At 44.8% G+C, this 16,700-nt stretch overlaps 1 protein-coding gene and 1 long non-coding RNA gene across 3 annotated transcripts in view; one reads left to right on the forward strand and one right to left on the reverse strand.

The window, feature by feature from the left end:
* Positions 1 to 281: 281 nt before the first annotated feature.
* LOC128840628 (uncharacterized) lies at positions 282 to 9,023 on the reverse strand. The gene is made up of 3 exons (XR_008445676.1): positions 8,944 to 9,023; positions 3,817 to 3,933; positions 282 to 368 (listed from the first exon to the last, which is right to left on the reverse strand). It is a non-coding gene; the product is annotated as an uncharacterized LOC128840628 (long non-coding RNA).
* A 2,983-nt stretch (positions 9,024 to 12,006) lies between these two features.
* Positions 12,007 to 16,700, forward strand: part of IQSEC3 (IQ motif and Sec7 domain ArfGEF 3) — a 119,609-nt gene continuing 114,915 nt past the window's right edge. For both annotated transcript variants that reach the window (XM_054034863.1, XM_054034853.1), the window contains exon 1: positions 12,007 to 12,493. In XM_054034863.1, coding sequence (XP_053890838.1) covers positions 12,015 to 12,493 — 479 coding nt within the window. In that variant the 5' untranslated portion in view covers positions 12,007 to 12,014. The remainder of the gene's footprint in view (positions 12,494 to 16,700) is intronic.

Below are 16,700 nucleotides of genomic sequence, written 5' to 3' on the forward strand. Positions count from 1 at the left end.
CAGATTTCCAAAACGTTCAAGGAGAAATAACTGTACTTTGATCAAGGCCTCCACTGCTCATTAACATATGGGTACATCTCTTCCCATGTGAGTCATTGTTTGTACTGTGTAAATAGTTGGTAACAGCTTCTTTCCACTTTCATTCAAACACAGAGTAGCTGCAGTAACCAGATAGAAAATTAGCAGCAGGCAAAAGTTGATTTTTACTGATGTCAAGGGAGAAATGTTAATTACCTTAAAATAGTAGAGTGGGCACTTGGTGGTACCTGCTAGTGGTTAAGATTGCAGAACAGTTTCTGCTCATAACTTCCTGAAACTTTCACCGATGGTGCTGAAATCATTCCTCTCAATCTGCCACATGAGATGCACTGTGGGAAAGACCCAAAATGAGGGACACCAAAAAAGTGATTCACACAGGAAACTTACAATGCTGTGGGATTCCTTCTTTTAGGGTGTATAACTCTTTCTGTGGCTTCATTTCCATCTTTATTTCTGATGTAAATAACTTTCAACAACAAAAATGAAGGGGCACTACATTTGTGTGGAACATAGACAATTCTGAAATTAAAATGAGGAATAAGCGATAGGCAGGGTTGAAAATCTGGGGTCTCCCCTTGCAAGGGATTGATCACCCACACCTCACATTGGGCTCTGGGTCTCTGCCCAAAGTGGAATTATTTTACGAAGTTTGAACAAAATCCCTTGAGCTACTTTGAGTAATGGAAGGGGGGAAAAAATCAGAAGACTAAAAATCTAACCACATTCATTTCAATGGAGCTTCAAAAAAACCTAAGAAGGCTGAAGCTTGAAAATTAGCATGAACTGAGTCGTCACTGAGGACTAATTTCTTTATTTGGTTTGTGGCAGAGAGGTAATTTTTTAAAAGTATGAATGATTGAAAAATTCTTTCTGATCATGCTCAGTGGGCATCCAGATACCAAGCATCAGATATAGCTAGTTCTGTAGATGATAGTAGCTAGCTAGCTAGATTGTAAGGGTGAAATCTTGACCAAACTGAAGTCAATGGAAATTTTGCCACTGATTTCAACAGAGACAGGATTTTACCCTAAGATTTTAGCAGAGTGTAATGAAACCTTGCCCTTTTATGACATCACTTCCCTGCGGTGGAGCGCACACTTTCTAAGGGCTCTGGTACAATTGGCCTGTGGGAAATTCATTTACATTAATGAAAATTTCCCATCAGAGCTAACTACTAGCTCAGCTGAGCCAATAGTGGCCCTGTAGGAATGCCTAGAGTTTTTACCCCACTATATTAGTTAAACCTTTAGAGGAACCGGTTCAGTTAACATGGTGCTAAAAATGGCAGAAGCTGCTGGAGCCTTGTCTACACTTGCAGGGCTGGATTAACTCTCCTGTGGGCCCGGGGCTATTAGATTTTGTGGGGCCCCTGTATACAAGTCTTTTTCCTGGGAGGGAGTTTGGGGGGCTGGGCAGGGGTGGCTCTAGCTTTTTTGCCGCCCCAAGCATGGCAAGCAGGCTGCCTTCGGCGGCGTGCCTGTGGGAGGTCCCCGGTCCCGCGGATTCAGCGTACCCGCCGCCAAATTGCTGCCCAATCCACGGGACCGGCGGACCTCCTGCAGGCAAGCCGCCGAAGGCTGCCTGGCTGCCGCCCTTGCAGGGACCGGCAGGGCACCCCCCGCGGCTTGTCGCCCCAAGCACGCGCTTGGAACGCTGGTGCCTGGAGCCGCCGCTGGGGCTGAGGCTGGGGCAGGGGAGTAGCGTGCAGGAGGGGGTGCAGGGTCTGGGAGGGAGTTTGGTACAGGAGGGAGCTCTGGGCTGGAGCAGCGGATTGGGGTGCAGGGTCTTGGAGGGAATTTGGTGCAGGAGAGGGCTCCAGGCTGGGGCAGGGGGTTGGGGTGCAGGAAGGGGTGTGGGGCTGGCATGTCTCTGCACACCCCTGGGGGGAGGGGGACAGCATGTTTCCGTGCGCTGCCTGCACCTGCAAGCACTGCCCCCGCAGCTCCCATTGACCAGTTCCCGGCCAATGGGAGCTGCGGGGATGATGCTGGGGGCAGGGGCAGCATGCAGAGCTGCTTCCTCTTCCCCCCACCCTCCACCCCCAGGGGCCACAGAGATGTGCCAGCAGCCAGCTGCTTCTGGGAGCAGCATGGGGCAGGGCAGGCAGCCTGAGTGCCCTGGAGATCGCTGCCTGGGATTTATTTTTGCAGGGCCCCCCTTGAGCCAGGGCCCTGGGCTGCAGCCCCTAAAGCCCCTGTCTTAATCCGGCCCTGTACACTTGGGCCCCCGCCAGTGCTATTCCTGGCATAGCTTAGCCAGTAGTAGCACCAGTGAGGTTTTTTACTAAATTCCCCTGTGAAGTCCCAACCAAGGACTGTAGCCTGCAGCATTATGGCTACATTCTGTGCAGGTACACAAGGTGATGGAAAAGCAGCTCCCTGTGTCCTCTCTCAGCTCTAGCACATCTGCACTGGGGCAGACAGGATTTGGTCCTGAGTTTGAACTGTTAAATTCACAGGTCAGGAAATGCAAAATTAGTGCCAAAAGCTTCATCAGTTCAGCCATATGTGGCATTTTCTATCCTTGTTTTGTTAATTAAATATGCAGCCTGGTATAGTATTGTGTATATCCTAAAAATCTATATGATGAAACATAGAAGATGAGCATTGTGACAGAGTTCCCATTGCTTAACTGCCCCATTTTCAGACGATTTGGGATTTTAACTACAACCTGCGTGTTGCATTAATGCCATTTTTCCATTCATTAATAACCATTTTATCCATTTCCTTTCCTAACTGCTGTTGGCGATTAATTTTAATTTGTTTCTTAAATCTAAGGAACTGGGCCTGCTCCTACTCAAGTCAATGGAGATTTTGTCACTTGCTTCATTGATAGCAGGATCCATCCCATAATAATGAAATACTTCTTCATCCACTGAAAGGGTTACAAACATAAACTCGAGTTCAGCAAGCTGCTCCACTCAGGTAGATTACTGCACTTGGGCAGAGCCCCATTTACTCCTATGAGGTTCCATGCATCCACCTGCATAGAGCAATTTATGGGATTGAGCCATAGCTGTAACCACTGGAGGGAAAAGGGAACACAGTCCCCCAATTTATTATCCTGTTCACATCACTTTCAATGTAACTGTAGCACTGAAGCGACCTGGTCTCTCTAACCTTTTGTCTATATGTCCTATTAGTAGGATAAAAAACAGTCTCCCTCCTCTCTCTCTTTTTCTCTCTCTCATTTAATTTGCTAAGCATGATGATCCCTATGACATTGGTAGGATTTATATTGGCAGATTTAGCAGACACTTCATATTTACTTAGAGTGGAGGATAGAGCGAAATCCCAAATTCAGATTCTATCAATAAGCTATTTGTTATCTAAATAAATATTTGTGACTAGTGGATCTGACATAGATAAGGCATGTTTATTATTATAGTTACGCTTATTGGACATGATTTACTTTGGTCTATATTGTTTCAGACTGTTTTCATTTTTCTATAGTTAATTTGTGCTGTTTTATTGTTTGTATATATTTTGTCACGGTTCGTTGTGTTTTGCCTCTTTTTGTGTGTGTGCTGAGCTCTGTAAAAATGCAGCACACAGAAAATTTACAAAACAAAGAGAATATTTCCAGTCATTTCAAAATCCAAGCCATCCTCCAGTCATTTGTGTATGAAATGGAATACAAAGCACTGCAGACAGGGAGTTTTTAAATAAATCATAACTACTGACACATACAAATGCCACGGCTACAATAGATGCCTGATCCAAAGCCTATTGAATGGGCATTGGGACCAGGCCCCACCGCAGGTTCACAACTGGTTACCTATGCAGTTGAATCTCTGAACAGATGATTTTCATTCTCCTGCCCCAAGACTTGCCAAGTTGATATTAGCCTCTCACTTAGGTGTGCAGTGCTGTCTTTGTTCTTCAGTGCCATGGGCTGAAAATGTTTAATGTGTACAGATGTGAATTTGCATGCACAATTCCCCATGTCACACAGGCAAGATGGCCTATATGTTTGGAAATATTTTGCCTGCAGAGCTTTCCCTATGGTTCTGGAAGAAGATCTTAGAGTTGAAACATGGGCCAAATTCTGCTCTCCTTACTCATGCAAGTCTTCTCATTGATTTAAGTGGGATAATTTGTATGAGTCAAGTGACAGAATTTGAACAATGACTAACTTTGAGCGCTTGAGCCTGGAAGATGCTGAAGTACGTCCTACAATGTGCCTAGTTCTCTCAGTTGCTTGGAAGCACTCAACAGTCTGCAAGATTGGGGCCTTCACATTCCATTTTTAGTAGGCTAATTTAAAAGAACGTTTTGTTGTATTATTTGTAATTCATTACCACTGCAATAGTCCTCCGTGGTCCCTGTTTGGCTCAAATACCCTCTTGCACCTTGCCATGAAAACCATATTGTGTTTTTCTTTTCTTGCCTTCCTGCTTCCTTTTTGGTTTAGTTGTGTGCATCTCCCCTTTCAAATACTCAGGAAGCATCGGAGATAGCACTGGAGGAGGCTCAGAAGATGTGGACACTCATATAGCAGTGGTTACTATTACTCACTGGCTCAACTATAGGTCCTGGCCCTGCAACTGGACTTTTTTGGGTGGACCTCTGTCCTGAGCAGAGCCCCACTGAAATCAATCATTAGAAACTAGAGCCTACTGTAAGCTGCAGCGTGCCACTATCTGATCTGGCCCTGCAGACTAGAGCCCTGCCTTCCAAAAATGAAGGATAATTCTTTGGTCTCTGCAGCTATACCCCACATCCACAATGATAGCAGCTCCACACATCGGGGTCTGCACAGATAGAGGACCCTATCTGGTGCCAGGCTCTGGTCCACAGTTACTTCTTGAATCAACTTGTGTGTGTATTACTCAAGAGAAAGTCAAGAACCACTTTTTTGCTTCACACTGTTGTTTTTGCTTCACAGTCAGTTGAATGAAACTTTCTATACAAGAGAATAAGGAATAAAGAATGAAAAATAAAGAACAGTGAGCCTTGTTCTCACACAAATATAGATATTCATATGAAAGCAAACATTAACCTGACCTGATGAATGCTCATAAATGGTGAACAATGGGGGGTATGAATATGACTGAGCACCACAGCTGTTCAAAATTAGAATGAATGTTCACAAACAGCCTGTTTGCAGAGTGGCCAGCTCTAATAATGACTGAGCCTTGGATTCTAAATCTTGAAAGTTGCCTCAACAAAAGAGAAGAGTCACAAAAATGATTTTGAGGGCGGGAAAATGGCCTTACAGTGAGAGACTTAAAGAGCTCAACCTGTTTAGTTTATCAAAAAGAAGATCAAGAGGTGGCTTGATCATGGTGTTAACTACTTTCCTGGGAAGAAAATACTAGGTATTAATGGGCTCTTTAACCTAGCCGAGAAAGGCATAACAAGGACCAATGGCTGGAAGACAGACAAATTCCAGCTGGAAAGAAGGCACCTTTTTTTTTTTAACAATGAGGGTGATTAACCACTGCAACAAATCAAGACTGGGCACCTTTCTGGCAGATATGCTTTAGTCAAACACAAGTTATTGGATTCAATACAGGGGTAACTGGGTGAAATTTAATGGCCAGTGATGTACAGGAAGCCAGACTAGATGATCTAGTGGCCCCTTCTGACCTTAACCACCAGGAAAAGTCAGTATCTGCTTATGCCATTTTAAAGATGGGTAAACTGAAGCAGAGAATAAGGGTATGTCTACAGTGCAATAAAATACCTGGGACACCAGAGCACGGGTCAAATGAATTGGGCTCGCAGGGTTTGGGCTGAGGGGCTAAAAATAGCAGTGCAGATGTTCGGGCTGAGGCTGGAGTCTGGGCTCTGAAACCCCAGGAGGAGGGAGGGTCTCAGAGCCCAGGCTCCAGCCTGTGCCCAAACATCTACACTGCTATTTTTAGCCCTGCAGCCCAAGCTCTGAGACTTGGTGCCTGTTGTGGGGCACCAGGCTGAAAGGGGAGAGAAGGGAGAACTCGCCCTTGTTCACAGGGCCATGAGGCCTAGCGGCCAGAGTCAGTAAAGCTGGGCTGTGCCACCATGTCTACTGTCTCAGGTAAAAAGCAACAGAGGGTCCTGTGGCACCTTTAAGACTAAAAGATGTATTGGAGCATAAGCTTTCGTGGGTGAATGCCCACTGTGTCAGACTTCAGGACCAGACTCCAAAGAGAAACTGCTGAGCTTCAGTTCATTTGCAAATTTGACACCATCAGCTCAGGATTAAACAAAGACTGTCAACTACAGAAGCAGTTTCTCCTCCCTTGGTGTTCACACCTCAACTGCTAGCAGAGGACCTCACCCTCCCTGATTGAACTAACCTCGTTATCTCCAGACTGATTCTTGCCTGCATATTTATACCTCCCTCTGGAAATTTCCATCACATGCGTCTGACGAAGTGGGTATTCACCCACGAAAGCTTATGCTCCAATACATCTGTTAGTCTTAAAGGTGCCACAGGACTCTCTGTTGCTTTTTACAGATCCAGACTAACACGGCTACCCCTCTGATACTTGTCTCAGGTAGTAGCACCCAATATTAGGCCATGGCACCTAGGCCCTTGGGCAGTCACTGCTCCCTGTAGTGGATGTGGAAAGGGATAGGGGAACCCAGGCCCACCCTACACCACCAGGTCCCAACCCACAGCCCTGTAGAACAAGTGGTCCCAATTTCAGGTTCTGATTCCTATTTCATTAAATATGTTCCCTGGGCTGCTTCCTACCCGGGATTCCAGCTCTGGTGGTTACTCTCAGGGCAGCGGCCGCTTGCTTCCCTCTGTCTCCGTGGTTGCCTGGGGTCCCATAGTAGATTTGATGGGTTCAGCTTCCTCTGTTTGGAGCACTGGCAGCTTCCTAGCAGGAGCTTGTATCCTGCAACCACTCTCCTCCTCAGTCAACCCAGCCTGAGCTAAGCTGCTTCCTTTCATACCGTGTCTCCAGCTGGAACATGCTCAGCAGGAGAAAGACGCCTGACCTCTTGGGCCCACAGGGAGTGGCTAACTGTTGCTGGGTCGATACACCCTGTCACAGTGCTGCAGTTTTTTTTTTATTGCAGTGTGGACATACCACATGTGATTTGTCCAGGTCACACAGCAAATCATTGTGGGTCTAGATCCAAAACCTACTGAAGTCGGTGGAAAGACTCCCATTGACTCCAGTGGGTTTTACATCAGATGCTAATAGGGCCAGGAACCATCCCCATGTGTCCTGGTTCCCATTCCCCTACTTTAACCATTCAGCAGCATACTCAGGAATCTTACCTACAGTCATTAAAAGGAAATCTGCAGTGATGTGGACTCATGCCTGACAGGACTGTTTAATTGTTAATTCATACTGATATCCAAAAATCAAAAGCAAGGGGAAATGATTTTGTTTTATAAATCAAACATAAGGATCTGAGATGTGTTAAGTACACATATTTTATTTTTTTATAATACTTTTTTTTGTTCAGTCAGCCAAGCTGATATATAAATATTTTAAAACATCTACTCATCAGGAAAAGTACAAATTCCATATTGTATAATTAAATGAGATGTGTACTTTTCACTTTAAAAAAAATTCTTGACTGTATTTGATCTCTTCTATTGAAACCTTGCAATATTTACAGCAAATTAAAAGGCAGCAAGGTCCCTCTTTAGAATGTACTTTTCCTTTTAATGTCACAAAATGTTACCTTGTCTCCTGCCTCTTTCACTGGAATAAAGCTGTGCTCACTTAATCAATTAATTCCACATAGCAAAAGCCACTCAGAGACATTTTCTTCAGAGGAGCTAGTCAGCCTCTTTGTTTGGAGATGACAGTTGTGCAGATTTTTGTGACAACAGTGGTAAAAATAAAAGAGCAGATCCTGGGTCTAATCCTTCAAATCTTATTCAGCCAAGTAGCCCCAATGAATTCAATGATGATATTCAGATGAGTAAGGGTTGTGGGATCCCACTCTATATGAACATGATGCATGAAAATAAAAATATATGAGGAACCAATGGGGTTTGTATCAGGCCCTAAGTGAACAATTCTGAGTGAAAGAATACTTCATTAGATGTATACTCTATGAATTATGCATGAGTACATTGTGATTTTCTGGAATATCTATTTGATATTTGAGTAGCTATTTGAAATTATTCATCTAATTCCTGCAAATAATTTTTGGTCTATAAGCTGTTTGCAAGCAATTTATTGTGAGTAGCTGTTAAAGCAGCTGCTAACTTGCAATGGGGGATGACTCAGCCCCAAAGAGTATGGATGGGAGATGGAAATGTTGCATAATGTCCCCTGCCAAACAGCATTCTGGTGCACCTGAGGAGCCAGCCATTTGTGTCTATTTACATAATTAGTGCTATCGTCCCTTATACATCCATCCTGTGCACTGAATGAAGTAGGGCCCTGTGGGGGGAAAAATAGTATGTGATCATGTAGTTAAAGACCCCTCCATAGGCACAAGGAGGAGGCTGAATTAAGGTTGCACAGACAACTGCAAAGCTAGCATTTCCTAACTTTCAGGTTATGGTCTTTGGAATCAAAATAACTTTCTTTTAATGTAGAGTTTTTGTATGTAATTTCCTAAGATGTATGTTGTGTGGTTTCATTTTGTTTAGGAAAAAGGTAAAAACAAATCCCATTTTGGCCAACTGTAACAACTTCCCCATTATGCATCATCAGCCACGTTTGAACTGCAGCACAGACTGCTACCACCTGAGCTACCATAACCGGCAGCAGGAAAAAAGCTGTTATCCTGTGGGGGGGAAATGGGCCACTCAGGTTGAGGAGATCCTAGCCTGGCTTTCTCTCACCCTTCTTCTCAGGAGTTGGGGAGCTCCTGTCCTATGTGGCACTCCCAGAAAGGAAGATGGGTTGCTAGGAAGATGGGTATGCTGGGCCTGGGGAGTGACCAGGAGGAATGTAACCCTGGTTCTCTCTCTATATATATATGTATACACACATACCTGCTATAGCTGGAAGGACACCTTGGAGGTGCTGGAGCAGCTGTGGTGATTCAGGTGCCCTCTAACATTTCAGCAACATATTGTAGCTCTTTAGAAGTTTCTAATCATCTGTCAGAAAAACCATTTTTGGTCAGTTGGTATTTCCTTGAAAACTGCACATCAGAGCCAGCGTTAGTACTTTTAGGTGGACTTCGAAAACGATTATTTTATAACCCACCCTTACTCACCCACCCAAGTAGTAAAGGGGCCACTAAGACCACACCACTATGCATGGAACTGGACTGAGCATTTAAAATAGCCTGGCTTTTTTTCCATTGGAGGAGTGAACCTCAACCAATCTCTCTCTCTTATTAGGGAAAAGGCCACACACACACACACACACAATTTCTGCCTGTCTACAATTATATTTATAATATATATAATATTTCTGCCAGTCTACAATTTTCATTGGTCCCTCTGGACTACATTCCCCAGAATGCCCTTGTTCAGGACTGAACCGGAACAGAGGTGGTACTGGATCAGTAAGCTTCCTTAAAGGGCCCAGGACATCTTGTATAGTTAGCAATATGGCTCTTTGACACCCCCTGCCAAACTTAACTAGCTTTTACAATTCCATCTTTCCCTACTTATCGGCTTCTGTTTTGTATCACATTTCCCCACACCCAATCCCCCTGCTTTGCCAAGGATGCTAGCCCCAATGCACCATGGGCCTGCTTCTCCCACAACCCTCTTTGTACATTGTTCTGCACAAGGAGGATTTATGAATTTGAGGGCTGTATGGCACAAACTAGCATGTCCTATTTAATTGTCACCACCCCCTTGCAAGGGAGGTAGCTATTATTTCCAGTTTACAGACGTGGAAACTAATGTGTAGAGAAGGTAAGGTCAATATTGCTAAATGTGGGTGTAAAAATTCAGCATCTAAAGCCATATTGAGGCACCTAAATAAAATTGGCTTGTTTGTTTCTTTTTTTAAGACAATGGGATCTGCACAAGCTCAGGATCTCTTGATTTAGGTACTCATTTTAGGCATCCAAATTTTCAAATTTGGATGCTTACCAGTATACATCATGACAAAGTGATAGAGGTAGTCAGTGTCAGAGCTAGGATTAACCCTTTGCTCTCAGTCCCTTGTTTAGGTCCAGATCCAGTGCCCCAGGGAGTCAAAAAGAGTCTTAATACTGACTTCAGTGGTCATTAAATCAGGCCATTAGTCCACTAGCCAATGTTGTCTCTCAAGTTATTGAACTGCCCCACCTTGTGGCAAGAGATCTTCTTGGTTTGGCTCAACTATCACAGGTATTTGGATGGTAGGGAGCTTGTGGTATCCCTACTGCCATTCGTGGTAGGCTGGGTGGCCTTGTTATTAACTGCTATGAACGAATCTGGGGTCTTCCCAAAAATAAAGGAGCCTATGGTTGTGGATTTTTGGACTCCAAAAGCCATCCCTAATTGGCTGTGAGAGGACTGACTTAAAGGAATCAGTGATAAGTTCCTTTCCAGGTGATCTGTTTGCATCAGTTTACATTTTCAAGGCTATCTGCACAAGGCTCATCCTTGATCATAATTGAAACTGAGATTTTTCTTTACATCTCTAGGTTCCCCAATAAAGAAAACCATGGACATGGCCTGCAAAGCTAGCTGGATGCAGTTCAACTCTGAAATGTGACTATAAAATGGTTCTTTTTAATTCTACAGGTCTGCATCCTGTGTTTGTTTACTCATATCTACTGATGTGAGTGAGTGAAATAAGATTTTACTGCTTTTTACTCCTGTTAGCTTCGCAGAGCCAAAATAGTGATGGGAGAGGGAACTGAATTCTTTTCCTTCTTGTGCATCAAGAGAATTGTTTATGGGGTCACACAGGTGTCACTGGGGATAGAATTTGGCCAGCACATCCTTTATTACTGGTGATGATGATAATGCATAAGAATGAAAGAGCCCAGCTTGTCTCTCAGATCCCAGGTGGAGTTTGTAGGCTATAATCAGACAAAAAAATGTTATTTCTTGTGAAATGAACACATTTGATATTGAAATTGAAAGCCAGTAAGCAGGGAGCCCCCATGACATTATTTTTACAGAACTTCTTTTCCCAGAGTAGAACTGAACTTTCTGTCCCATTTTATTCTGAAATAGAAAAGGGAGAGGAAATATTCAGGGGACCCACCGACGCCTAAGGAAGAATTCCTTCTACCATCTACTCTCCTTGATCATTCCTCTCCCAGGTGCATGTTGAGTCCTGCCTCCTGCATGTTAACAGGGGAAGTAAAAAGCCAGAGTGTTATCAGCAGGACCAGACAAACCCTGCCAAAATTATTCTAATCACTTTTTAGAAAGAAAGAAAGAAAGAAAGAAAGAAAGAAAGAAAGAAAGAAAGAAAGAAAGAAAGAAAGAACAGCAACAACCCTGCGTCATTATGGAAGAAAGCATCATCATCTAGAAATGCCACTCAAAGGAGGGTGGGAGAAACTGTGATGAGGACACCCAGAGAGCAGGCCCTGAGCCCAGGGGCTGGGGGTTTTGGGTGCTGTGGGGGTCTGTGATGTAACTGCTGGCTGCTGCCAGCCTCCCCCTTGGTTTCAGCCACGACTTTATCACATGGAGAAGGAAGTGGTCTGAGTTGCAAAATAACTTTCTCTGATGCCATTAAATGGCAGGCTGGAGCACCTCGGAGAACAACCCCCTGGGCAGCTAGCTCAGCGAGGGGCGGGAAAGGGGAGCCATGGGGGAGGGGGACTTTCCTTCCCCTCCCTTCTCCAGCCCACACCCCTCTTCTCCCTTCCTAGTCACTCCCTTCCCGTCCCACCTGCCTCTCTCCAACCCCTTCCCCAGCTCTCCCTTCGCTTTGTTCCCTGCCTACCTCCGCCCCCTCCCTCCCGGCTACCTGCGCGGCGCTCGCAGGGGGCTGTCCCTCCAGTAGCAGGGGGTGGGCCCTCCCGAGGAGACCTGCCCCCCCCCCCCGCCTCTCTCAGCCCGTGCCTGACGCGAGGGGGCAGAGGCTGGCGCCAGCCGGCCTTGCTGGGAGCCGGGTGTGTGTGCGCGCGGCGGGCGGAGGGGCCCGGGCCCGGGGCATGGAGAGCCTGCTGGAGAACCCGGTGCGCGCCGTGCTCTACCTGAAGGAGCTCACCGCCATCGTGCAGAACCAGCAGAGCCTCATCCACACCCAGCGCCAGCGCATCGACGAGCTGGAGCGGCGCCTGGACGAGCTGAGCACCGAGAACCGCAGCCTCCGCCAGCAGCACCCGGCTCCCGCCGCCGAGCCCCAGCCGCGCCCGCCGGCTCCCCCCGCGCCCGCCCCGCAGCCCGAGCCGGAGCCGCTTCAGCACCCCCAACAGCTCCCGGCGCCGCAGCCGCTCCAGAGCAGGCAGGCTCAGCCGGGCCCCAGCGGCGGCGGCGGCAGCAGCCGGGCTCCCGCTCACCAGCACCCCCCGCTCCAGCCCCATCAGCACCACCCGGAGAAAGACAGCAGGGAGAGGGGCTGCTGCACCACCCTCCTCCAGCACAAACCCGCCCCGGCCATCGGCAAAGGCGCCCTGAGCAGGAGACCAGAGTAAGTGTGTGTGTGTGTGTGGGGGGGGGGACAAATGGCTCTTTCCAGGCCGAGCGCCAAGAGGTAACTGGGATCTAACCCCCCGGCTCCCTGCCACGGAGAATGCGGGGGTTGGTGGGGAATCCCTCCCTAGCTGTGCTCTCCAGCTGGAGCGTGCGGGGCGCAAAGAGCCGCGCGGCTGGCGCTTCCAAGGGGCATCAGCCGCCTTCCTCCCGCTTGGTTCGTTGGTGGGGGTGTGTGTGTGTCTGTCTGTCTGCTGTTCCTGGTAGAATCCTGCCCGCTCGGGGCACACACACCAGCCCCGTGCTCCGGCTTGTCTCTGTCATAAATAAACAAGTCTCGGATCAAAGCTGATCTCAGTGTAGACAAGGCAGGGAAGGAGGCTTTGCAAAGGACAGCGGCGGCCGTGTGGCAGGATCTGTTTTCATCAGGGTTGTGCGGCTGGTCGCTGGAAAAAAATCATCCCTGTCTGACCGAGAGGGGATTTTCTCACCTGTGGGGGTGCCTTAGTATATTACATATCAGGACTATGTATATACATAAACATAGATGTTATGCAGTTATGATATTTAGGGTGCCCATCTCAGTTTTCTGGGGTTATAGCTCTCTTTTCAAAGAGGTGTTTGACACCTGTCCAGCTTTTTAAAGGGAGAAAGTATTTTTTGCTGGCCTTTGTTCTCTAACAGATAGCATGAATACTGATACTGAATGCTAATAATGAGATGTGTGTGTACGGATAGTATACAAGGACTAGCAGTCCAAAACAGAAATAGAATAATTCTGGAGAGTTACATTTTCCTGCTTTATGCATCCAGTAAGTCCCATCAGCTCACCAGCTTGCAATTACAACAGAGATAGATATCTGATCTGCCTTTACTTAGGTGGTTTGGAAACAGCAGGGTATTTTTTGGTCAAAAGTCAGCGTAAGTAAAGTTAGGAACAGACAAAAGAGCATGTAGATTGCTTAAATGACTATGGCATATAACCAGCTCACATTGATGGTAAAACCAGAACTATTTCTCATCTAGAGTAAAAGTGTATGCCTTTCTTCCTGATGTTGTTGAAGCAAATAAGATCCTCCTCAGCGCAGTTCTCAGTCCAGATCATGGTTTGTTTATTTGTTTTTTTGCTCTTTCCAGAAAAGGAACCCATCCTTGCTGTGTTTGTTTTGAATACTGAAGGGCAGTTAGAAACATCAGTGATTTACACCTGCTGAGGGTCTGGCCCATGACTAAGCAAGAAGCAATGCAGAAATGATAATTAAAGTAATTTATACCTCACCTTATATGTACAATGTACTTTCCACACCAAAAGCCCCTAAAAGCTTATAATTTTCAGGCTCAATCCTGCAAACCCTACTTACTGAGATCAGTGGCAATACTCAAGGTAGTAAGCGCTATGCTAGATAGTAAGGAGCGGGCCCTTATTCACTATGCATTGTAAGAAGCTTTAAAAACACATAGGAACTGATTGTGTTCTCTTGTATACTACTGTAAATTCAGAATAAAATTCAGTGGTGTTACACCACTGTGAAACCCATGTAAGTGAGTGCAGAATCAAGCTCATTGTTTTTAAACAGTGAATCCCTGCAGTGAAGCCAATATTAGGTACATAACATTGGCAAGGTTTTCCTTTCATCTGAATATAGTTTCTCACATACGTCATTAGACAGACTGAGGAGTCAGTTGCAATGCACAAGTCTGAATAGCTCCTTTATAAGCCTTTCATTTTTGCAGTGGGGTTTGCTTGGGGGAAAAAAAATCCCATGAATTTCTTACTATTTCATATCAAAATGCACAAGCAGAGGAGCATTAAGGACACTGCTGATCTCTGATACATGCACAGTGATTTGTGGAAAATCAGGACTGCTGCCAGGGATAACATAGCAATCCCTGAAGCTCTCTTCACTCAGGAGGATTAAAATAGCCTGCTTCTATTTCCTCCTATAGCTTAGGCAAACCAAAATCTTTGTATAAAAAGAAATTTATGAGATTGAAAAAGGTTTAAACTCCTCACTTTAGCAGGTTCATTGTCTTTTATTGATTAGGTACACTGGGTTTCATCCTCTCTCATCTGCAAATGCTAGAGGGAAATCAAAGAGACAACAAAATCTAATCTAAAGGCATCTTGAATGTGGAGGATCTTTCACCTCCTTTTGACAGTGTGCCTAGTATTCACTAAGATCCAAACGGCCAACTTCAGGGTTGCATTTGGGCTTTTATGCAACAATAGCGGAAATTTGATACAGAAGACATGGTGTGTGGAGAGGACCTTAGATAGTGAAGATTTTTCACCTCCTTCCTTCCCCCATGCCCCCATTCATGATATCGCCAAATTATAAATGCTAAAATCCAATGTTCTCTTACATTTCATTTCCTCTCCCTCCCCCCTGTCTTTCTGACCAGGACTGTAAGAACTGAATAATAATCAGGAGAGAAAATGGCCACTCTAAATGGAACAGAAATGAGATCTTGTAGGAATATGATGGATGGAAGCAGGGCTTAAAGTGATTTAAAAGAAGTACCAGGTCTATTATTGCCTAGCAATGGAACTTCATCAGTTTGTCACGAAACTGAAGGGCCCAGACAGCTTGTTTAAATACATTTGTAATGCTCCCTCCCACCTCAGGCACAACCCAGAGGTCTCTCTTATTTTGGGCCAGGGTTGAGATCCCGCATGAGCCAGCTCACCATAAACCTTGGATAGAAGTGAACAGCTAAGCTTTTAGACAAGTGACTATCCATCTTGACCTCAAGAGGCCTGCAGAAAAACACAGGCCCTTTGTTTTTAATAAAGTTTGGGATCATTCATTTTATTATTTTTCTTCTCAGCAGTAAAAAAAAAATCTACATTTTAAATAAAAAAACTGTGCGTTCCAAACTTTTCTCTGGACAGGGGGGAATTCATCAGGTATGTAGAGGATAGTTAATTGCTGCTGCATGGCAGTGAGGACAGCAATGCAGAGCTCGCCTATGAAACGAGAGGTAGGAGAAAAGATTTACATAGATATTTCTCAGCAGGAATTAGTCTGATTATTATTCTGTGGCATATATCTCTTTCTACCTAGGAATCTATTGCATAAGTGCCTCAATTACTGCTTTAAAAACAAAAAATAAGGTCAGTCATTCTGGAATGTGTTGCCGCAGAAATACAGGTTCCCAAATTAGCATGCCTCAGATCACCCTTATTAGGTAACCTCTTGTCGTAAGAGGCCATTCTAAAGTATCCCCAAATGTACTGGGTATAATTCTCCCTCCTTATCTTTATCAGAAGAACTCCCTTGAGATGCTTTATTATATGTACCAGAGAATTCCAGCAGAGATTAATTTGGCCTCTTGAGTCTAAATGGGTCAAATCCTGCAGTCCTTACACAAATGAAATTCCCTCAGTGAGAGCTGTTCCTGAGTAAGGACTGCAGAATTTGCTCTTACGTGCATAGGTGGCAAAGTCCTTTGTTATATAAAGAATAATAATAAATTGTGATACAAATACTTTGAACATCTATAGAATCTTCCATCCAAAGATCTCACTGAAGTTTACATACCTTAATTTGAGGCAGAGATTATTATCCCTGTTTTACATATGGTGAAGCAAAGACACAGAAACATTAAGTGACTTATCCAGCATCACACTCCGTGCCTGTGACACAGCCCAGAACAGAACCTGATTCAGTTGACTCTCAACTCTGTATTTGGACCACAAGACCATCTCTCCTGCAAGAAGGATCTTATGGTATAAATTTTACAAAACCACATTTTCCAAGGGTTTATAAACTATTTGGTTTTGCACTGGGCTGAAACCAGCTTTATTTTATTTTTTGTTGCTATGTAGCAGATGGGTAGTTTTATCTGACTCTGTAACAGAGAAGACATGGTTTGAGAGAGCTAGATGTTACATCCACTTAGTCTTTGCTATGGACTGAGGCCATTTGCTACATTTTTTGTTTAATTTAAAAAGCCTAATTATGTAACTTTAAAATGAAGCTACTGCATATGCAGAGGTGCTGCTTTCCATAATTTTTCTTTTAAACTATGCATTAATGTTCTATTCTATGGATTATCTCCAGGGTAAAGGCATTAGACAAAATCCCATTGATTTCAATTAATTACTGTAAATATTGTGGGTTTACTATTACTATTAACATATTTTACCATATTTGCGCATTGCACCAGTAAAAATAATAAAAATACTGCAGTAATCCTGCATT

This window comes from Malaclemys terrapin, chromosome 1 (genome assembly GCF_027887155.1).
Source record: "Malaclemys terrapin pileata isolate rMalTer1 chromosome 1, rMalTer1.hap1, whole genome shotgun sequence".
In the NCBI taxonomy this organism is placed as follows: Eukaryota; Metazoa; Chordata; order Testudines; family Emydidae; genus Malaclemys; species Malaclemys terrapin.